Source organism: Chelonia mydas, chromosome 3 (genome assembly GCF_015237465.2).
Source record: "Chelonia mydas isolate rCheMyd1 chromosome 3, rCheMyd1.pri.v2, whole genome shotgun sequence".
Taxonomy (NCBI): Eukaryota; Metazoa; Chordata; order Testudines; family Cheloniidae; genus Chelonia; species Chelonia mydas.
In genome coordinates, this window is record NC_057851.1 from 79,089,350 (window position 1) to 79,112,279 (window position 22,930).

At 42.6% G+C, this 22,930-nt stretch overlaps 1 protein-coding gene across 3 annotated transcripts; it reads left to right on the forward strand.

Annotated features, from left to right (window-relative positions):
* Nucleotides 1–8,525: 8,525 nt before the first annotated feature.
* On the forward strand, nucleotides 8,526–19,364 carry MTRES1 (mitochondrial transcription rescue factor 1). Of its 3 annotated transcripts, none has more exons than XM_043542748.1 (4): nucleotides 8,526–8,652; nucleotides 12,245–12,683; nucleotides 13,572–13,644; nucleotides 17,863–19,364. In XM_043542748.1, exons 2-4 carry the CDS (start codon nucleotides 12,253–12,255, stop codon nucleotides 18,037–18,039), a joined length of 681 nt encoding a protein of 226 aa, XP_043398683.1. In that variant the 5' UTR covers nucleotides 8,526–8,652; nucleotides 12,245–12,252; the 3' UTR covers nucleotides 18,040–19,364. The 3 variants fall into 3 exon arrangements, with proteins under 3 accessions (XP_043398683.1, XP_037750506.1, XP_043398681.1); XM_037894578.2 differs by lacking the exon at nucleotides 8,526–8,652 and adding an exon at nucleotides 8,690–9,014; XM_043542746.1 differs by lacking the exon at nucleotides 8,526–8,652 and adding an exon at nucleotides 9,534–9,609.
* The last annotated feature ends 3,566 nt before the right edge of the window (nucleotides 19,365–22,930 follow it).

The window sequence follows — 22,930 nt, forward strand, 5'->3', positions numbered from 1 at the left end:
ATACCCTGGAATTTAAACTATGGGGAATCAAACTCATTTGTGATTTTAATATGATCCAACAATCAGGGCCAGGGTAGGCCCTATATAAAGGCTGCCCAGGCAAGAGGCAGTCCGTCTCTCCCAGACCTTCAAGGGAGAAGGTCTGTCTCCTGAGTGAAGGAGCGCAGCGCAGCACAGCACAGCGCAGCGCAGCGCAGGCTTGCAGGAGCTGAGGAGAGCTCCAGCCCAATACCTGCCAGGCGGCAGGCCCCTATAGAAGGGCCCACAAGGTGCAAGGGGGCCGAAGGGGAAGCGGCCCAGGGAGGAGAGGCGGACAAGGGGAGAGAAGGAGGGCAGGGAGGCTGCCGCCAGAGGGTCCCTGCACCGGGACCCAGAGTAGAGCCTGGGTCCTCCCCCTTGCACTGCACCCGGATGTTAGAAATGGGCATAGTGGTCTGCACCTGACCCCTGATAGAAGGGGTTAGACTTTGCGGATGTGATTGGCCACTGTGGCTGGGCTGAAGAGAAGACTGCTGTTAACCCCCACCTGGAAGGGGGTGAGCGTGGACTAGGGGGCACTGCCGGAGGGCAATGTCCTGAATAGGACACTGCGAGAAGGGAGCAACGCGGGTCCAGATGCCAACAGAGGGTAAGAGATGGATGGGACACCACCAGCGGAGGGCGCTCCACATGGACGGAGCTAATTCCCAGAGTTACCAACAGGAGGCGCCGTGGTGGTGAGTCCCAACCCCATCACACAGATGTTTCATTATTTTGCTTGGACTGATATCAGGCTAACCAGCCCAAAGTTACCTGGGTCATTCTGCTTTGAATATTTGCACAACATTAACACACTTCCAGTCTTCTGGAATTTCCCTGCTATTCCAAGATTAAAAATTAAACACCAGCAGGCTAGAGATCTCCTCAGTCAACTCCTTTTAGTAATCTTGGGTGTCAACTGCCCAGGCCTACAAATGTAAAAACGTTTATTCCTAGCAGCAAATGTATTCTATCATCATCCACAGTTGCTAATGGACTGGAAAGTACTTTATCATCTTCATATTACACATGTACATCATTCTTGTTCTTTCCAGTTACAGAACATAAATAACTATTGAACACTTCTGCCTTTCCACATCATTAACAATTTTACCATCTCCATTTAGTACTGAGCCTACAGCACTGTTAGGATTTCTTTTATTCCTACTATACTTACTGATGTTTTTATTGTCCTTAACCCTTGCCAACCATGGACTTTTCTCCTAACATCTTTAGCTTCCCTAATCTACACTTCAGAACTTCTAATTTATGTTTATTGCTATCCATGTCTCATTTTCCCATGTGTTATATATTATTTCTAATTGCTGCCTTTACTTCACCATTGAACCAGGACAGGCTTGTAACCAGAGTTAACAGGAAAGGTGCTCAAGCAGCCTGCATATAAGAGGGAGCTGCTCTTTGTGAGGGGCCCTCAATTTTGGATTTCATTCCCACCCTTGGGTTGAAATAGCCTGAATTCACCCTGCAAGGCCTCACTCTTCACCAAGGCTTTTGGGGAATGACATAAAGGCTAGTATTTTAGGGTATTGTCAAGATCCTGACAATGGCAGTCAGGACCAAGGGTCACAGAAGGGTCAAACCTGAGACAGAGTAGTGGAGGAGTTCCTAGTCAAACTACAGGATGGGGTTGATATCAAGGATCAGAATCTGAGTCAGGTTTCATGCTGCAGGTCAGGAGGTGAGTCCAAATAAAGCTAAGGCCAAAGGGATTCAAGAGCAGGAATGACCATGGTAGCTACAGGAGAGCCACTGTTGCCTGGACACTTCCTGGAATGTCCCTTGGGTTTATATTGGGTAGGGAGCCAATCAGGAGCCATGAGACTGCTTCCTGTTAAGAGTCTTTGAGGTGGAACTTTCTGTGGTCTGTGACCACAATGGGCTGTGGATAGAGTACAAGCTGGTTGCAACTGTTACTGGGTTGCAGCATGATAGTATTTGCTGCCTGGTTGCTCAGCAGGCCTGGTTTCAAGACCCACTAGGTCTTACAGGTACTATTTGGGTTTGAATTAATCTCTGGTTATTTTCTGGTTTTGGGGTGTGGGAAGCTGTGGGTGACTGAAAATATTGGGATTGTTTACCTTAGAGAGGAGACAAATAAGAGCGGACATGATAAAATAATGAATACAACTGAGAAAGTATATTGGGAGCATCTGCTCTACCTATCTCAAAAAAAAAAGGGGGGGGGGCAGTCAATGAAATGGAAAGGTGAACTTGTGTAGGAAAGTATTTCCTTTTATAACACATAATTTACTATGGAACTCATTACCACTAGATATCAAAGCAAAGATCTTAGCAACATTCAAAGAGGGATTGGACACTTACATGAATAATTAAGTATAAAAAAAGGGGGGGGCTTTGGAAGGGATGTAACGCCTCATGCTTCAGGGCTTAAGACAACTTCTGACTATTAAGGGTAAGAAGAAGAAGAGTTTCATGAAGGGCAATTTACCCCACATCAACCGACTGCAGGGTTCATATACGTTCTTCTGAAGCATCTGGGATTGGCCACTGTCACAGACAGAATAGTGGACTAGATGGACTTCGGGCCTGATCCAGTATGACTATTCTCTTGTTCCAACATTCCTGTTGTACCATTAGTTACGTCAAAAGTGCCTACAACCCAAATCCCAAAGATAGGCATTTCCTCCTCAGTCCTAAATAAAGAGAACTTTGCCATTCAGTCATTAGAGACACTGAAGTACTCCAAGTAATTTTTTAAAAACCTCTTACAAAAATTAAAACAGGAAGTGATTTTTTTTTTCCCCCACACAGATGGGGGAACAGTTTCCCTCATTGCAAACTAATTGTTAGTCTAGCATGTATATATTTTAAATTAGTTACCATTAATTAGTGAAAAGAACATATTCTCAGTAGTAAAGCAATTAATCTAAAATCAACACAGAACACAAAAGTAAACAAAGAATTCAAACTAATTAACATTTGCTCATGGAATGTGTAGCTGTCATGGCTAATAAGGACATTCAAAATAACCTAATGCTTAACTTGATTGCTTTCCCCCTTCCATTGCATCAATCACCTGCTGTTAACTTTAGCTAGATAAACCCTCAGGGCAACAGCCAAAGCCAGAGGTTTCGGCATGTTTTCTGCAGAATTTATGAATGGTTTAGCCTATTTTTTCAAAAGAAATGGGTGATTTTAAGAGACAGTCTTTACAATTTAGATAATGCCAAGTAAATGAGCAAGGTAAGATCAAGGATGAACAAAACTCACTGCAAGAAGACTGGGCAGGTCAGGGATTAGCATGTGGAACTTTTCATCTATGAACAGCTAGGGATGACTATGGCTCAGTTTGACAAAGAGTGATTAGCAACTGATTTGCTAAAACAGGCTGAAAAGCAGGAATTACATAGCTTCCTTGCCAACAAAAGAGCAATTATTATTAGTTTGTTTCTGGTAGCACCCACAATGTATGAACAATGGCAGGCAGGCATGGTCCCAAAGACAGGCAGACACACAAAGGGTAGGGGAAAGGGATATAACAAACAAGTAGATATCAAGGTGGTTATTGACCATGTCTTGTGGCTACCTGATATAATTTTAAAGAGAAATAAAAAACTATCCCCAATGGCCTCTCTACTTTGCCACTATTAGTCTGAATTTTTTGTAGGTGTCATGGTAGAAGTAGGGCTTTCAGAGGGAGTTGGGGTAAGAGGGGATAGTAACCTCGTGAATCAGTTCAGGAAGTACATTCCCTGTATAGAGGTATAACTTTTGGACCCAAGGGGTCAGAGGATCAACACAAGAAGGGAAAGGATGGATAAGTAGGGAGAGGTGGAACCAAGTTTAAACTGAAGTGGTAGAGGAGACAGAAGAATTTAAGAGTGTGGGAGGGCAGTAATTGATATGGTCAGAGAGACCTGAAAGGAAGGTGAATTTGACAGCTGCATTTCGTACAGATTGAAAGAGAGCAATGTGGTTTGCGAAAGCTGAAGAGGAAGGTCTGAATGAGAGCTTCAGCTATAGAAACTGAAAGAAAAGGTCAGATCTTAGAGATAATATTCAGTCAAGACAATATTCTATACATACTAGTACGAGATGTACCCCTTTCTCCCCATGTAAGGTTTGATCCCCTCTTCTGATTCACAGTATGCACTTATATCTGTGGCTGTGTAAGTACAGTAGCCCATTTCCCATTACACACTATTTCTATCTGCATACCATAATGCAGGATTAAACTCTTTAAAAAGGATATATTTTAAAAGAGCTGCCATGGACTAATCATGCAGCTTCCAGTGAGAATAAAAGAAAGTTGCACAGTTAAATCCTCACTGCACTACTTTGAAAATTTAACACTTTTGGCTAAAATTTCAAACATGGAGACCTAAAGTTCAGGTACAAAATGCATGCACAACTACTTTTGTGCATGCAAGTGACTGTGTAAACAAGTCTTGTAGATCTCAGAGATCTTGAGGAAGAAGTGTCAGGATTTAGACACAGACCAGATGCATGGGGCAAGGAAAACAGATGGCCTCGGGCTACAAACTTGATTCACAAATTCCATGGTCAGAAGGGACCATTGTGATCATGTAGTCCAGGAATCGGCAACCTTTGGCACACGGCCTGCCAGGGTAAGCCCCCTGGCGGGCTGGGCCGGTTTGTTTACCTGCCACGTCTGCAGGTTTGGCCGATCGCGGCTCCCTGGCCACAGTTCACCGCTCCAGGCCAATGGGGGCGGCGGGAATCGGCGCAGGCTGAGGGATGTGCTGGCTGCCGCTTCCCACAGCCCCCATTGGCCTGGAGCAGTGAACCATGGCCAGGGAGCCACGATCGACCAAACCTGCAGATGCAGCAGGTAAACAAACGAACTCTGGCGGGCCGCATGCCAAAGGTTGCTGATCCTTGATCTAGTCTGACCTGTAAAAAACAGGCTGTAGAACTCCAAAATAATTCCTAAAGCACATCCTTGTAGAAAAGCATCTTATCTCTTTATTTTAAAATTGTCAGTGATGAAGAGTCTACCACTGGTTAATTACTCTGTTAATTTACAACTTTTTTCCAGTCTGAGTTTGTCTAGTTTCAACTGGCAGCCATGGGATCATCTTATACCCTTTTTCTCTGCTACCCTGAAGACACCATTATAGAAAAAGACTCAAAGAGTTCAATTACTTATAAGGCATGTTTTCAAATCATTTAATCATACTCATGGCTTTTCTCTAAACTCTCTTCCATTTACCAACAACCTTTTTGAATTACGGACACTAGAACAGAACACAGTATTCCAGCAATAGACACACCAGTGCCAAATACAGAGGTAAAATAGTCTGTCAACTCCCACTTGAGAGTCTCCTGTTTATGAATCTCAGGATTGCATTAGCTTTTTAGGCCACAGTATCACAGCAGGAGCTCATGTTACCTGATTATCCACCAGGACCCCCACATCTTTTTCAGAGTAATTGCTTCCCAGGAGAGAGTCCTCCTTTTTTGTTCCTAGATGTACACATTTACATGTAGCAATATTAAAACTCATGTTGTTTGCTTGTGCCCAGTTTAACAAGTAGCCCAGATCACATTGAATCAGCAGCCTGTCCTCTTCATTGTTTATCACTGCCCAATTTTTGTGTCATTTGGGAACTTTATCAGGGTTACTTCTATACAAATATATTATCTATTAATCAAGTGAAAATCTGTAAACACAAAATTAATACCAACAAGAAGTAAGAAAAGTTATCAGCTGAAGGACAAACTAGATAACGAAAACAAAGAAGAAACTTATTGAGAGATGTCAGCTACAGGCACTAACTTTACAATGCGCCCGTGGGTGCTCGCCCCTTGGCTCTGCGTCAGGCCCCGCCCCCAGTCCACCCCTCCCCCAAGGCACCACCGTGCCCAGCCTCTTCCCACCTCACCTCCTCCCACCCCTGCCAGCCCTCGCCCCGCCTCTTTTCACCCCTCCCCACCTCTTCCTGCCCCACTCCCCCCCCAGCTGTTTCATGGCATGCAGGAGGCTCAGAGAGGGAGGCACTGATCCACAGGGCCTGCCAGTGGGCGGGAGGCCCTGGGGGGAGGAGCTAATGGGGGGCTGCCAGTGGGTGCTCGAGCCCCAGAGCACCCACAGAGTCAGCGCCTATGATGTCAGGAACAAATAGTCCTTTACAGCATTTTTCTGTGCTAGGAACCTACCAGATTTCAGATATTATTAAGTCAGAGTATTCATAATAAACCAGTCAAACAAAAAAAGTTTTAAATAGCATTACTCTTGCATTCATAAATTAAAACTATATAATTAGTACAACAGAAATTTGGCACCAAGCCACCCTGCTGATTACATTCATGTGAAACCACCAGTTCCTCAAGAATAAGGAAAGGAAACCACAGCAGACAGATACTTACCAGCTGGAAGAGGGAAAGCTGACAGTCAGCAACAAAATGGCACGTTTAAGGCTATTGGCTCTGCCAATTTTAAAGGGCCAGCCCCAGAAAGATAGCTGGGAAATAACTCCCATAAGAGGGCAACCCTGAGCTACAGAGGAAGGTGCGCCTGCTTTGTTGGTGTTCTTAGCACCATAATGTATTATTGTCCATACAAGTCCTTTACCTCACTGCCCAATTTAAAGAACCATAATGATTTGTAACTTCAGATTTCACCATATTGGCACTCAATGCACTGATATGTCATTGTTTCTTTGTGTAACCCTTCTCACAGGTGGTGTCAGCAGTACAAAGGTCAGGCTCATATTTAAGGGCTCCTGTTAAAATTACAAAACAAAATTGGCTTGAGCTCCCATGCAGAAATCTGGGAAAACTAAATACCTCCCCATGTGTGCCTCTAGGCACTACTTCTCCACTTGCAAGCACTGAGCCTGTGTATAACACCAACAAAACTTCCATTAAGGGGAAAGGGAATACAGCAACAATGACTGAAAAGTATTCAGACAACAGATAAAACACCCGCCCCACAATATCTTGAGCAGTAATCATTTGCCTCAGTTTCCCACTTTGTGGTTTGAAAGTCCAATTACTTCCCTTTAACATGCCTCTCCCCTTTTTCCTCTGCTGCATCCCACTCATGGTATGTGTCTGAGGTCAGTGAAATCCCAGAATCCAAGGGGTGCTCCTCAAGTGGGTGAGTGAGGGTGGGTGAGACCTCTACCATTGGCTGTTACTGCTTCTGCTGCTTGTCACTGCCCACTCTGCCGATTCCCCGATGTGTCCTTGGTCTGGTCCAGTCCTATAGTGCCATGGCCACCTACCCCAGCTATTAGTAATCGGAGCTCAAGGATTTGCTGGGTGGGAGGCACCTTCATGTTGCTGAATCTCTAGGCTTGGAAGAACTTGACTTTTTTAAGCTGTGCAAAATTGTAGATTTTAAACATTATTTTTATGTTTATAAATTTTCACAGTTTCAAGAAATTATGGAAGGCTCAGACAATGGGGGGGAGTCAGACAATAATTTTATAATAACAGTAGATGATGAGATTCAAAAGTTAAAGCGTTATAACCATTAAAACATAGACTGACATCATCACAGCAAACTATATGACATAAATATCCTTAAATCAAACTCTAATAGTGTTCTCAAGCTGTTTTTTTTTGTTACTTTGCCTATCTGTACATTTTTGATTATCCATAAAAATATTTTCCATCTGTTTGTGGGTGGGTGGTGAAAATGATGTTTATCAATAAAAATCTAACTCTTCCAAGCACATGCTTCATCCACTGTGCTACCTTTAGCTGCAATGCCGTGTTCTGAGGTTCCACTGCCCGTCTTAGGGCTTGTCTACACCGACTGTGTTGCACCAGAGCAACTGCACTGCTGTAGTGTTTAGTGAAGATGCCACCTACGCTGACAGGACAGCTTCTCCCGTCAATATAGGTGCACTACCTCCACGGGGCCAAGTCTACACCACGGTGCTACATCGGTGAAGCTGTGCCACTGTAACACATCTGGTGAAGACGCATTCTCCTGTTGGCATAATTACTCCACCTCTGCAAGAGGTGGAAGCTCTGTCGGTGGGAGAGTGTCTGATAGTGCTGGTGTAGACAGCACTTAGGTCACTGTAACTTGCATCACTTAGGGGAGTGTCTTTTTCACACCTCTGACCAACTTAAGTTACATCGACATAAGCAGTAGTGTAGACCAGCTATGTTGACAGGAGAGGCCCTCCCACCACATAGCGCTGTCTACACCAGAGGTTAGGTCAATATAACTATATTGCTCAGGGGTGTGGATTTCTCCTCCTGCCCCCAGTGACATAGTTATACTGACATAAGTTTGCAGCATAGACCAGGGCTTAGTGAGTTCAGTTCTAGTGATTTGGCTGGGTCCAGGGGCAGGCTCAGGCCGGTTGCCTTTTCTTTGTGTTGGCTTTCACACCACATCCAAGGCTCAGCCCTTAGACTAGTTTGTGATTTCAGCTCCAGTGCTCCCTGAGAAGAGACAAGGCCTCTCCCCTTTGAGCCTAGTCAGCTCTGTCTTTACACACAGGAGGAGAAGGGACCAAAGGGCATTTAGGAATAACAACAGCCCCAGCAGCTGGCGGGAGTACCCATCCTCTCCCTCCCCGCGGCTGCCTCAGCTTGTGGGTGCCCAGCCTGAGGCACGGGAAAGGGACCGGAGCGACGCTCCCCCGCAGAAAGCCCGGCCCCTTTAAGGTGCATCCAGGGGGGCGGGCAGGCCCCACCGTTTGCAAATTCCCGCCTGCCAGCCAGGCAGGCCTCTGCTCCCCGGGAGCCGCCGGGCCCAGAGCCGCGTAGCGAAGCGGGGAGGGGGCTGCAGGGGCGCATCCGCCTTCCCCCCACTGACTGCTGGAGCTGAGCCCGGGGGCGCGGCCCGGCCCCGCACACGCTGAAGGGGTTTGGCGGGGACCGAGCAGCGAGTTCCCCGGCGCCAGCCCCCAGCAGCGGGGCCCCGGCCGGCGGCTCCGCCCCGCTCTCCGCGCAGCGCCTCGGCGGCGGGCTTGGGAAGGGGCCGGGGACTAGCAGCGGGGCCGGGCCGCAGCGTCCGGCGGACACAGGTAACAGCGGCTCCGGCTGGGGCGCGGCTGCCCGGGCCGCGGGGATGTGCCCTGGCCGGGTCTCGCTGTGGGCGCGGCTGCCGGGGCCTGCAGGGAGCGCGGCCCGAGCGGAGCTTTGCTCTCCGGCTGCCCCGCGCGGAGCGGGCCCGGCCGGGCTCCCTCAGGCCGGCGGCAGAGCGGGCCCATGGCCCCGCGGTCACAGTCGGTGCGGCCGGGGCTGGTACAGCGGAGCTCGGCCCTGCCCAGGCAGACACGGGAGTTTCCCTAGCCCCGAAGCGGCGCCGCTGCGGGCCTGGAGCGAAAGGCGGGAAGAGGTGGGGGTGGGTGACAGTGTGGTTTGGGCACCTCGCCTTCCTTTGCTTTCCTAGCAGGGAGCCGGCTGTCCCAAGGGCTGGGTGCATGGGCGGGCTGGTTAGAAGAAAAGCTCAGTGGGAACCAAACTGTAGGCAGGGGGATGGTGGCAGAGGGTAAGTGTGCTCCAGGTTAGTCCTGACCAGTTAATTATTGGTGGGGATTGAAATCAGACCCTTGAGCATGGCAGGGAGAGTGAGTCTGCTTACGAGAAGATTTTGCCAGAAAAAAACAAGTTTAAAAGGTAATCTCTTGTCCCATCTCCAGACATGGCCCCTTAGCAGTTGCGGTCTATGATCAGAATCAGTCAATGTACATAGATATATACACACTGCATTTAGCACAGTTTTCAGAGTAGCAGCCGTGTTAGTCTGTATTCACAAAAAGAAAAGGAGTACTTGTGGCACCTTAGAGACTAACCAGTTTATTTGAGCATAAGCTTTCGTGAGCATGCATCTGATGAAGTGAGCTGTAGCTCACAAAAGCTTATGCTCAAATAAATTGGTTAGTCTCTAAGGTGCCACAAGTACTCCTTTTCTTTTAGCACAGTGTGGCCTTGATCCTGACTGGGATTTTGGAGTGCTCTCACAACACAGTACATATAACTTAAAATCCATTTTCACTTCTCTTGGTACAAGTTTGCATATATTTGGGGGCTTCACCCCCCACTAATGTGGAAGAACATATGGCAAGTACATGGTGTGACAGCCCAGATGTTTAACAAAAGTGCAGTTACAGTAACATGAGGGAGCCTTTGCTTGACTTGGGAACAACTTTCTCCAATGGCTATGAGGTACTGAAAAATCACTAACTTGTTTAATAGCATCTAATATTTTAATAGAACCCAATGAAGCCCTGTCCACTCTGTCACAGGACCGCTGCTGGGACCATTTTTGTGAAAGAGGGTTCAGTCTCATAAAGAGGGTTCAGTCTCTTTCACATAAATGGTCCCAGCAGCGGTCCTATGACAGAGTGGGCAGGGCTTCATTAGGTTCTGTTAAAATATTAGATGCTGTTAAACATATTAGGTACTGAAAAATCACTCATAACCATTGTAGAAAGTTGTTCCCAAGTCAAGCAAAGGCGTGCGGCACCTCATAGAATGGGGTCCTGGTTTATGAATAGGGTCCTCAGGTGCTATAGTAATACTACTAATATGCCCTAAATTATTAGTCCTAATGAGGACTATGGCTATGCCAAATTTCACACTTCAGCTGTTGTAGTTCTGTGTCTGCATTTAAAAAAATAAATTAATAAAGATAATGAAAGTGGGGTTTTTTTTCCCCTTCACTCACTGAAACAGGTAAAATAATTGTGCTCAAACTTTCCAAAAATTCATTTTGGGATAGAGAACAAAACATAGAAATTTCAGTCTAAAAGATTAATGCAAACGTGTGGAAATTTAGGGTTATAACACTGTTTTTCATCCTTACCTAAGATCATAAATGTATTTTCCCCTAAGATTATCAAAAGGTAACTACTGTTTTTCCCCCCTGTTTGGAAACTATATTCTTGGAATGATTTTCAGTGAATCTTCTGCAAAAGCATATGAGTCAACAGTGTGCCGTTGTTGCCAAGAAGGCCAATGGCATTTTGGGGATGTATAAGTAGGGGCATTGCCAGTAGATCGAGGGACGTGATCATTCTCCTCTGTTTGGCATTGGTGAGGCCTCATCTGGAGTACTGTGTCCAGTTTTGGGCCCCACACTACAAGAAGGATGTGGAAAAATTGGAAAGAGTCCAGCGGAGGGCAACAAAAATGATTAGGGGGCTGGAGCACATGACTTATGAGGAGAGGCTGAGGGAACTGGGATTATTTAGTCTGCAGAAGAGAAGAATGAGGGGGGGTTTGATAGCTGCTTTCAACTACCTGAAAGGGGGTTCCAAAGAGGATGGATCTAGACTGTTCTCAGTGGTACAAAGTGACAGAACAAGGAGCAATGGTCTCAAGTTGCAGTGGGGGAGATTTAGGTTGGATATTAGGAAAAATCTTTTTCACTAGGAGGGTGGTGAAGCACTGGCATGGGTTACCTAGGGAGGTGGTGGAATCTCCTTCCTTAGAGGTTTTTAAGGTCAGGCTAGACAAAGCCCTGGCTGGGATGATTTAGTTGGGGATTGGTCCTGCTTTGAGCAGGGGGTTGGACTAGATGACCTCCTGAGGTCCCTTCCAACCCTGATATTCTATGATTCTAAGGGATTGTTCTTGCTAGTGACTGCTCTTCTAGTGGAGGATGAATAAATATATTGCAGCAGGAAAGAGTATTTCTCTTGAAAATGCTTCAGTAATATTAAGGTCTGGTTAGGAGAAGCAGCATTTTCTCATCTGCTGGCTCTTTGGTCTGAGCACAAGGTGAATTCAGGAACTCTTGACTTTTATTCCTGGTTTTACTACTTTCTCTGGTATTGGGCAAGTCATTTCTGTCAAGAACTATCCCTAATAAATGTAGCCTCTGGCATCTCTCTGCTCTTGTTAAATAGCATGGGCTGGAAGTTAATTATGACCTTAAAATATTGTATTTGAGTAATGGAAGGAAGAAACCATAAGAAAGTTAGTAGGTTAACAAATTGTAAAAAGAGAGTTACATATAGAGTATTGCACTTGAATTTCCATTGCTAATTTTCAGTGTAACATGCTGCCTATTTATAATGGGGAACTAAATATGAAAAATGCAGATTATGAATAGGCAATTTACCTATCCTGCTATATGAGAAAAAAGAACGTTTCACAGAAAGATACAATAAATCCTTATGGTTGCAAAAGGAACGATATCATTATTACAAGAAGGAAAAAAGGTGCTGATCTTAGTAGTCACTACTATAAATATGCTGTTTGCTGACCAATTTTTTCAGTATTAATTGAATCTGTCTCTCTATTTCAGGGTATGCTATGACTGGTTTCAGGCTGCCCATCACTGCCTTTAGGAAACTAAATGTCTGGTTTGGAGTCTGGGAGAAATTCCCGTCTAATAAACTCAGTGTGTCCTGGAGGAGATATATATACTCTAGCCACCAATCCAGTATAATAAACTACAGAAAACACTTCAGCATTTCTCCTGTGAAACATGATGTATTTTTAAGACCTCCTTCACAGTGCATTTCAGTGCCTTGTTTACGACTTAAAAGTGACAAAAGTTCTAGAAAGAAAAAACAACCCCTGCAAGAGGAGGAGGAGAAGGAAGAGGATGAAGAGAGAAGTGATTCAGAAGATGAATTTGAAAATGACCCCAATATAGTGAAAGATTACAAGGATCTTGACAAAGTAGTCCAGTCTTTTCGTTATGATATAATAATGAAAGCTGGTCTAGATATTGCAAGAAAGTAAGTATGAAAGATTTATATAGCTTACCAATAAAGAAATTGTAATATAGCAAACAGTTAAATGTTCTTTTGATGTCCTTTTACTTGCTGCAGTAACTTAGTGAAGAAGAATTTTTTTTTAACTTAATCAGAAGTCCATATTTGTTTTTGGAGGTGTATTGTTACTTTGTCTCTTGGGATTTGTTTTTTTTCCCAGAATTCTGCTACTTATCGCTGTCTGAAATACTAAGACTACTTAAAGAGACAGTGATAATTTTAATCAATCTCTAGCATTTATGCTTTTAACTGTTGACTTAGAAAGAAAGAGCTTAAGAATAGGAAAGCTTCTGCTAGTTGGTGGAAGAATTTTAAAAAAAATAGCCTAGATAGACTAGAAGAAAGAGTCTAACCCAATTCTATATTAAATATAAACCTGCCACACCTACCTTCACCAGGTATACATAAACCTTTATTAACAAGTCCATCACAATGTATAACCTATGCAACCTACAGAGGGTTTAAGAAGCCTGTTAGTTACAATGCATTAGTATGACTTGAAGCTGATATCCAAAGACAACATTCTTAAGTTTAAAATGACTGGTGGCATACAAAAGGGGTGTTATCTGTTAAACACTCTTAAACTGTCCTTGTACCTGTGGTACAGCAGAGTTATGAATGATTTTTTTTATTTAGCATTTATGAAATATATCCTTGATTTCCAGCCTAAGTCAATCTTGAAATAACCCTCGCAGATATATATGTATGCTTTGTGCACAAATTCTCCTTCTGGATCACACTTTGCAGGTGAACTGTGTTTTTGCCTGTCTGTTAGGAAACAATTGCACTTGTTTACTGTGCGCTGTAAAAACAGCCCTATAAAGCAAACTTTTTATTTTTTTTTTATTTTAGCAAAGTGGAAGATGCATTCTATAATGGTGAACTCAGGCTGAATGGAGAGAAATTGTGGAAGAAAAGCAGAACTGTAAGGCTTTTAAAAAACACCTCAAATTAATATCATACAAGATCATAACTAAGGCTGACATTTTCTTTTCCCTCCTATTCTGATAGCACCCATGCAGGCATTATAAGAGGCTATACAACAATGAGTTATCCTGCATGTAACATGTGAGCTGCTATACCTGGGGTTAAAAGATAACACGATGTAAAAAATGGAGACTTTATGTAAGAAGACAAAATATCCAGGTTTCATTAAGTTTCTAAGTATATCTAGTTTAACTGGGGGATGGATGAATCAAAACAAGTTACGGTATGTCTACTTCTCCATCTTGACAGAGGTAGTAGAAGTAGTTCTGTAAGCTGAGGAGTACAGCTTCTTTTCCTCTTCCCCCCAGAAGACTTTGCCAGAGATATCGGGGAGGAGGGTACTTGTAGCTGCATTAAACCGGCTTATTGATTCTTAATTAACCCCCACAAATGTTTTCTTTTTTGTTGTTGCAAAAAGAAAAGGAGTACTTGTGGCACCTTAGAGACTAACCACAAGTACTCTTTTTTTTTTTGTTGTTGTTGTAATCCCTGCAGCCTATCCACTGTTAAGGTTGCATGGGTTAGTGTAGCCACTTAGAGAAAAATATTATTTTAAAATATATTGTTATAAGTAGGAGATTATCCATACATTTATCATTACTTCCTACTTATACTTCAGCCCTTCTTAAGAATTTCACTGACACTTTCCCCCCGTATTAAATAACTCCTGTCTGCTTTCTTATCAGGAAGCACCAGTCATCAGTTAAAGGAATTGTTCCTGTTCAAATTCTCTTTCAGGATATCATTCTTTATAAGCCCCAGTCTCTGAATGTTCTTATTTGTGGCAACTGTACCCTCTCCGTTTTGAAGTCCTTAAAGATCCACTTCTGCCTCACTACCTGTAGTGAATCTTTTTTTTGGTTGCTCCCTTTCCTTAACCTTTGTCTAGTTGTCTTTCTGTCCTTGCAGTATGAGCTATTTGGTGCAGGGACTAATGCATTTTGAATGCCTGGAAAGTATCTATCATATAATGGTAGCGTTATAAAGATGGCATCTCTATGGCAAACCCTTGTATCTCCTATAGCCTGTGTCTTGCTTTTTTGACACTTCTTGTCTCTATAAGTCATCAACAGAACCATCATAACTTTTTCCTCACTTGCAACACTTCATTTGTAGTCTCTACAGACTTGATATTATGGTCTTGCAGTAAAAAGACTATAGTTAAGGTTGCATCAGAGTTTTCTGTTATACAGGGTCTGTACTTCAGTGTCTCACCGGTGTTTTTTTACAAGCATGCCTGGTTTGCTCTGGGGATGAAATGGGTTTGTGCAGTGAAGGAGTCTTCTGACTGTAGCAGCCCTGTCTCATTTGTTGCAGAAGTTGGGAGGTTGTAGTGAATAAGGCAGGGGACTACAGGAAGAGAAAGGATGGTCTTGTGTTTAGGGCAGTTAAATACCATCCTTGAGGCTCAGGGTATGTCCACACTATATTGGCTACAATAGCAGAGGTATGGTGATGCAGCTGTAGCGTATACTTCCTGTATTAATGGAAGGGGGTTTTCTGTTGATGTAGGTAATCCACTTCTCATAGAGGCGGTAGCTAGGTCAATGGAATAATTCTTCCATCAATTGAGCTGATTCTACAGTGGGGATTAGGTCAACCTACCTGCCATGCAGGTGTGAAATTTTTCAGGCTTGAGTGATGTCGTTAGGCTGATTTAAGTTTTAGGTGTAGACTGGCCTTAGTCCCTGCCTCTGTGACCAAGTTCTTATGTGACACTGGACAAATCATTTACATCAAAGTTTTCACAGGTAGTCACTTCTGCATGTAATCAAATCCTATATTATCATGCATACACACAAGGGAGCCTAATTAAAGTTGCATGGCCAGCGTTCATTCTGGCATTTCCTAACTCGGGAGTGCTTGACTTTGCAACCTTTTAATCCCTAACTTTTTATTTCCTTTTTTCTTGGTTTAATTTTACTGATGAGAGCAACTTTAATATTAAACTACATTTTTGTTTGAGTCTATTATCAAGAGTTGTGATGTTCTAATTTGAATACACAGACTCTGCTTGAAATCAGTCATCTTGCAAAACAAAAATCCCAATATGCAATTTGTATCCAGAGTCCTTTGGTAGAGATTTTTGCATGCAAAAATCTTTTTTTTAAAATAAACTGTCCTAGAACAGACATGGTATTACTTTAAGTAAGAGTGAAGCAGGTATAATATTCATGTACTCCAATGCAAGCCTGTGGTGCTTTGCATATATACTTTAGTTACATTAGATAAAATTACCTTTCTGAAGTGCCTGCTATCTGTTGGACTGCTAGGGTTTTTTCTATTAACATTTAGTTCTTAAATTTTGAATAAATTAACACTTAATCAGTGATTTTTGTAGTTTTCCTTGAATTAAGTTTTTATATTTGGTTATTCAAGTGACATTAGAATAATAAACTACCTAAACTTTAATATCACATTAGAAACCACATACCAAGGACCAAACCCTACAGTCTCTTCCTTGGGTAAGCTCTCTATAGAAGTCAATGGGAAGCTTGCCTGAGTGAAGAGTTCCAAATTTGTCCTTGTATGCTTAGCAGCCCATAAGCAGGTAGGGGCTTCTAAAACTGAAAACTTTCTGCCCTCTGGTTCTCTCACCAGTGTTAGATCTCTGAAAAATGTATATTTGCTTTTAGTCGGAAGGGGATGTCTGACTGCAGCTGAACAACCTGGCAACCACTCCAAATCCAATAATACAAGAGTTGAAATATAAAGATCTGTGGTTCAAACAAAATGTACTACTTTTAGTTAATGTACTTCCCAACAAGTCAATGTAGTTATCATGCAGTGTAAAGCGTTAGATGTAAAAAATTGCTGGAATCACCAAGTATAATGTGAAGAAGTCATCTTCCAGTAACACTTGCCTTTGTTAAGGTTTAACGGTTCTTCTGCTTGAAGTCAAATAGGAATTTGGATTAATACTTCATTATTAAGTTACCTAGAATATAAAACAATGTCTGCTAAAGTTGATTCTGGGTGGGCTTATTACCAGACCCACAAGCTCACTGGTTGAAGTTGAGGTAGTTCTTTATGATTCTGCTTAGCTCTCTGCCTCATTTTCCTCCATCTGTAAAATGGAGAAACAATATACCTAATAGTGGTATTGTTAGGTTTAACTTAATTTCACATTATCATTTTGTACAAGTTATACAAAGTGTTTTAGTATTAAGACTTTTCTCATACATGTAATGAATTTGGGGAGGATTACACATTAAAACCAAAATCTAGACTTTCATTTGCATGATGGGTGTTGTCTCATAGTGGTAGCCTACTAGAGGCTGGCATATAAAAAAATGCAAAAACCTGTTGGGGCTCTATTTCTCTTTAATATGGCAATGGTACTGCTGCTTGGTTATTTACTGAACCGTAAGCACACATATAATGCTTTAGTCAAATAAGACAAGTCTCTGCTCCTAGAAGCCTATCCTGTTGGTTAGACGCGACATAGAAAGGTGGAGAAGCAACAGCAGTCACAGGCTGGTATAAGGAAAGATTATAGTTACATTGTTTGAAGTCATGAGATTATGTTATGCAACATTCACACTAGCTGCTGTATAGTTTTTGGGGGGTGGGAGTAGGCACAGAAGATTGGAGTGGGGGGTGTAGCCTTGGAAGGCTAACTGAAAGTAGGGGATTTTGAAGGAGGGAGACTGGGCAGAGAGGGAAGTTGCGTAATATATGGAAGCTTGAGGGTTAATCCAAGTATAGGGTAAGAGTGGAATGAGGACATAAAGAGAGCAAGGAGGTTTGCAGAGTTGGGGACTAGAAAGGTCTACATGGAAATAGTGGGAGAAGAGATGGAATTAGGGGCTGAATTTTGAAGGCAGTAATAAGAAGTTGGACTCTCATTCAATTGCATTTACAATACATAAAAACTAAAAAAACAAAAACAATTAGTTGGAAATAACACAGCCAGGGTAGAGCCGTGGTGAGATTCACAGGGATTCACTCCTCATCACTCACTTGCAGGCCTGGATTAGAGGAACATGGCTGCTATTCTGTAGACATGACTTATACAGTCATTCTAACAACTTCCCTATAAGATAACAAGAATAATCCATGTGGAAAGAGGAGGAAGACAATTAAATTGCACATAAACTTTAGGGTTATTTTCCTCAAAAGAATGTTAATTATCTCTCTCTGCCTCTATTTTCAGGTCAAAGTTGGTGACACACTGGATCTGATAGTAGGGGAGGATAAAGAAACAGAAACTGCTGTAGTTATGCGTGTTGTCTTAAAAAAAGCATCAGAAAAGACTGAAAGTGAAAAATACAAAGTGGTTTTGCGGCGCTGGAAAAATTTAAAAGTGCCCAAGCAGGATGTATTTAAATGACAAGGATTTGCATATGGCAGCTTGAGACTTCTTGTGGAAAACCATTTCATTTGTTGCTAAATAGGAATTTTGGTTAAACAAAATTCTTGCATCCTTTTTAAGCTTGTGATAATGTTACCTCCTTGCCATATGCACCATTCATATCTTATGATAGTCTGTCAGTTTACTCTGTTCTATTCATTTTTGTTTCATGGTAATTTGGAAAAAGCTTTATTTCCGGACAGTTTCCCTAAAGAAGATATATAATGGTTGGGTAAAGGCTAGATAGAGCTCAACTGCTTGACAGTTGTCTCTGATTTTGTTAATCATAATGACTATGTTGAAACTAAGGCTGGTCTGATAACAAATGGAAGAATGTTTCTGGCTGTGAGACTACTTAACTCAGTTTTCTAATCTTGTACCTCAGGGGTGTCACTCTAGGATGAACCTTTCTCAAATCTAAAAACCCAAAGGAGGGAGACAGGATGACTTAAAAGCTTTCTCCCTCCTATGGTCACTGATTTGAATCTGATTCAGTTGATAGTGACAGAGTCACTACCATCTGATTCTTGTCAGTTGCCTCTGTGAAATGTGTTGGTGGTCATGTCCATATCACTACTGGCCAGTTTGGCTATTTTAGAGTGACCAGGAGAATGGCTGAGGGAGACACTCCCGTCATGATTGTGAGGCATATTGGAAGATCAGGAAGAGGGAGCTTACACTACTATCACTTTATACCATATAGTAGCTGTAGAACATGAGTGGAAGATTTCAGACTCATGCCCTCAGTTAATTGAATGTTAAATAGAGAGTACTTAATGCTTAAACTGGGAGTTAGTTGTACAGGTCTTGGAGGAACACTGTAGAAGGATGACAATAAAAAGGAAAAAACATGCTTAAAATCTCATGTCCATCTTTCTTTCTTAGCACAAATGCTTAGAAAGAAATGCTTCATTTAATGACAGTTGTACATAATCATAGACATGCTGTTGCTATTATGAGAATGATGTTCTATTTAATATTTTAAGTGAAAAAACAACAAGTAAAAAGGAAGTTTTCTTATCCTTAAAGGTTGGGGCAAATCTCTCATTCCTTTGTCAATGATGTGAAGACTGCAGGATCTGGCCCTCCTGATTCAAATTCTTCATTAACACAAGAGTGCGAGTGCACTGGATGGCAGTAGCATCACTGTAACGGAACAGAGTGTACGAACTAGAGTAATTTATCATATCTTTTTCTAAAAGGAAATAATCTGACTTAATATATAACTACACAATAACCTAGTTATTTTTCTCCTTTTCTTTCAATAAACTGCAGAGCCACACTGGCATAATATTTTTAGCAGATTTCCTGAGTCTGGTGTTACTTAGTAGAAATGGGAAAGGAGATAGGATAAATGAGCCAATGCAGCACTAGTTGCTTCATTATGCAACTTGTCAAAATAGTTGCTCCAAAGTGCAATTCCCGTGCAGCAATCTTTAGAAGTGAATAGGAGCCAGATATTTAAAGGTATTGTGGTGCTTAAAGATGGACATCGCTGCTTCTGAAAATCCCACTAGACTCTAAGGTGCCTAATCCAACTCAACTATTTTTTTAAAAATTCCACACGGGGCCTCCCTGCATTTTGAGGTGCCTAAACAACTTTAAGAATCTGCTCTTAAATGACTGTGAGGCCTGAGCAACCTCTCCCACAAGACTCCCAGCGGCAGAAATATAAGGAAGCACTTGATGTCTGTATTAAAATCAGTTGGAGGGACCTGCTCTAAGGCCTTGTCTACACTACAGTTTTGTTGACAAAAGGCAGCTTTTGTGGGCAAAACAGTGGAGGTGTGCACACTACCGTGCTCCTCCCATTGACAAAACTTGCCTGCTTGGCCGACAAAAGAAAACAACCTCGATGAGAGGCGTAGAACTTTCTGTGGCAAAGTTAGATCGACGAAAGTGTGTGTGTTACATCGCTGTAACTGGCCTCGGGGACGTATCCCACAATGCCCACTGTGCCTGCTCTGCTCGCTGTTTTGAACTCTGCTGCCCTGCATCCAGCTATAGATGCATGCGCCCCTCCCCCGGGCTGAGCAAGCCGGTTCCGGCAGCAAACGCCCTCCTGCTTGGACTAAAAGGGAGGGGGTGGATCTCCTTGGTCTGTGAGGAGAGGAGGCTGTGGGAGAACTCACGTAATCTTGCTCTCCCCAGCACTAGGTCTGCAGTGGCAGACAGGCAGGGTGGGCTGCTACTACAGGGAAGGGGGAGACTCATGCTGAGCCAGGGGCTGATTCAGGGTTTTCCCTGCCCATGTACTGGTCTCTGCTGAGCTAGGGGAACAGGGGCGGACACCAGCTGTCTGTGCAACAGCTTCTGCCTCAGGATTGGTTGTTTCTGGCTGCTGTGTGAACTCCCTCTCTCCCAACCCACACACAGTCTCTCTCTCATACTCCCCCAAAACACAAGCTGGCTCTTTCACTCTCATTCTCTCTGACCGCTGCAGAACAAGGAGCATAGTGGGGACATGCAACAGCGGAGTAATTACAGCGGTGGCTGTATGTCGGCATAACTTGCATCAACAAAACTCTGTAGTGTAGACAAGGCCTAAGTGTGCAAACTCCACTCACAAGCAACCAAACATGGAAGACAGATGTGTGCCTGATGCACAAACAGTAATTAAATGTCCAAGATAAAACACAATGAAAAATGAGATGCATCGATTTTTCAAAGAACCTGTGACATGGAAGAATGTGCTGTCAAAACTACTTTGCATAACCTAACGAGCAATGCGGATCATGACTGACATAAGAGACAGACCAAGGTGTTCAAAAGCAATTAGTAATATCGGGGGGGCCTGACTTTCAGAAAGTCCAGATCCCCCACCCTTTGGAAATCAGGCCTCTATTAAGGTGTCAAATTGGGTAGTAGTCAGAATCAATAATTTTGAAAATCTTGGCTTAAAAGCTGTTAAAGCATAATTTAGAACTAAAATGGATACTCAATAAAGATATTGAAACTGTGTGAAAAGAACTTCTGAGAACAGGAGGAAGAAATTCTTTGAGTAGATAGTGCACTGGATCCTACTCAGGGGATCAAAACTAAAACACAGGGCATAACCCTGTTCTGGCCGTCACATATCCACCTCTGACAGATACCTGAAGGGTTTGTGTCTCTCACTTTTGTGCCAATTAAGTCTCAGTTAATGAACTGATACACTCCTTTGGAAGGGCAAGGACAAAAGGGAGTTTTGAAGAATTGTCCCTGATCACCTTAAAGAGAAGGAAGCTGAGCAGAATCACCAAAGCACTGTACCAGATCAATATAAAACACCTGTGCTTAGACAGTTTTCCATTCAAGTTTAACAGAAAATGGCTATTGTGTTGTCATGGAAATTTCTGCAGGAAATGTCAATTTTTGCATGTTTTCAGGTTTTGGCAGGCAACATGTTTGGGTTTTTGTGTGTCTGGTTTTCAGCAACCAAAGAACAAAATGTTGGGATGTCTTGAAGGGTTTTTTTGTTTTTATTTCTACCAAAACATTTCACCTATCAACTGCATTTTTTTCAGTTTTGGTTGGTGAAAATTGAAAAGGTTTTTAGATTAAAATTTAAACATTTCCACAGAAAAAAGTTTGACTGAAACAAATTTAAGTTTTATCCAAATTTTTCACAGGGAAAAAAAATCATTCCCCACCCATTCTACTTTTTGGGGATCCCTTTTATAAGCTCTGCTTCTCTAATGACAATCAAGATTTCCCTTTCAGAATGATTACTAACGGAGAAAAAAGAACAGGAGGACTTGTGGCACCTTAGAGACTAACCAATTTATTTGAGCATAAGCTTTCGTGAGCTACAGCATCCGATGAAGTGAGCTGTAGCTTACGCTCAAATAAATTGGTTAGTCTCTAAGGTGCCACAAGTCCTCCTGTTCTTTTTGCGAATACATGGCTGCTACTCTAAAGAAGAAAAATTGCTACATGAACCATGGTCACATTGTGTGATAGGGCAGGAAATGGGACAAGTAGAAGTTCTGTCCATGCAGCAGCAGGTCAAGTCTCAAAGGACCAGGAAGACACCTTTGGAAGAGAGCATATTGCTCTGAATAAGGAAGATGCATGAAAAGAGTGTGAAGTGGGAGTCTATATCCTGACAACCAGGTGAGGTAAAGCTAGAAAAATCAAATCCTTGGAGTATGATGGAACTTGCTTTATCTTTTTTAGTTACAGATTATTTGCATTTGGGTTGCTGATCTAGACATGGTAATCCAGGGACAGCCCTCTGTAGGGAGAGGGAACTAATTATATGCTTACTGACAGCTACTCAGAATAGGAGTTGTATAATCCATGGACAAACATGACAACTAACATTTTACTATTAGAATCATTTGTTTTAATAAGAAATTAAGAAGACTCTCACTGATAATGATAGGTTTATTTGAATGGGTCTTGTGGGGTGAGAGAAACAAAACGAAGTTTATGAAAGCACTGTAGGGCAGATTTGCTGTGGCTAGGTAATGAAAGCACACCTTATGTGCCAAGGTGGGAGAGGCAGTAGACAGCTGATTCACAACTGAAATGTGTCTGTAGAATCAGTGTCCATGGACAGGCAGTAGTGCCCAACATGAAGAAAAGATTCCCAGGAATGAATGATAATCACGTGGGCGCATGGAGTTAGTGAGGGAGCAAAAACAGGGTCCAGATTTGCAGTAAAAGCACCCAAAACATACTTCTTAATATCTTTGAAATACGGATGGAAAAAGTTTATACTTGCATTAGCAGCCAACTGAATAGTGGTAACAATGAAAACAACTGACTTGGAAAAAGAAACTTATAGCATCCAAACAATACATCATTTGTGTCAATAGCGATCCCCAAATTTCAGTGACTTACTCTTAAAGTCAGAGGCTTGAACTAGCCTCAATTTTTTTCTTAG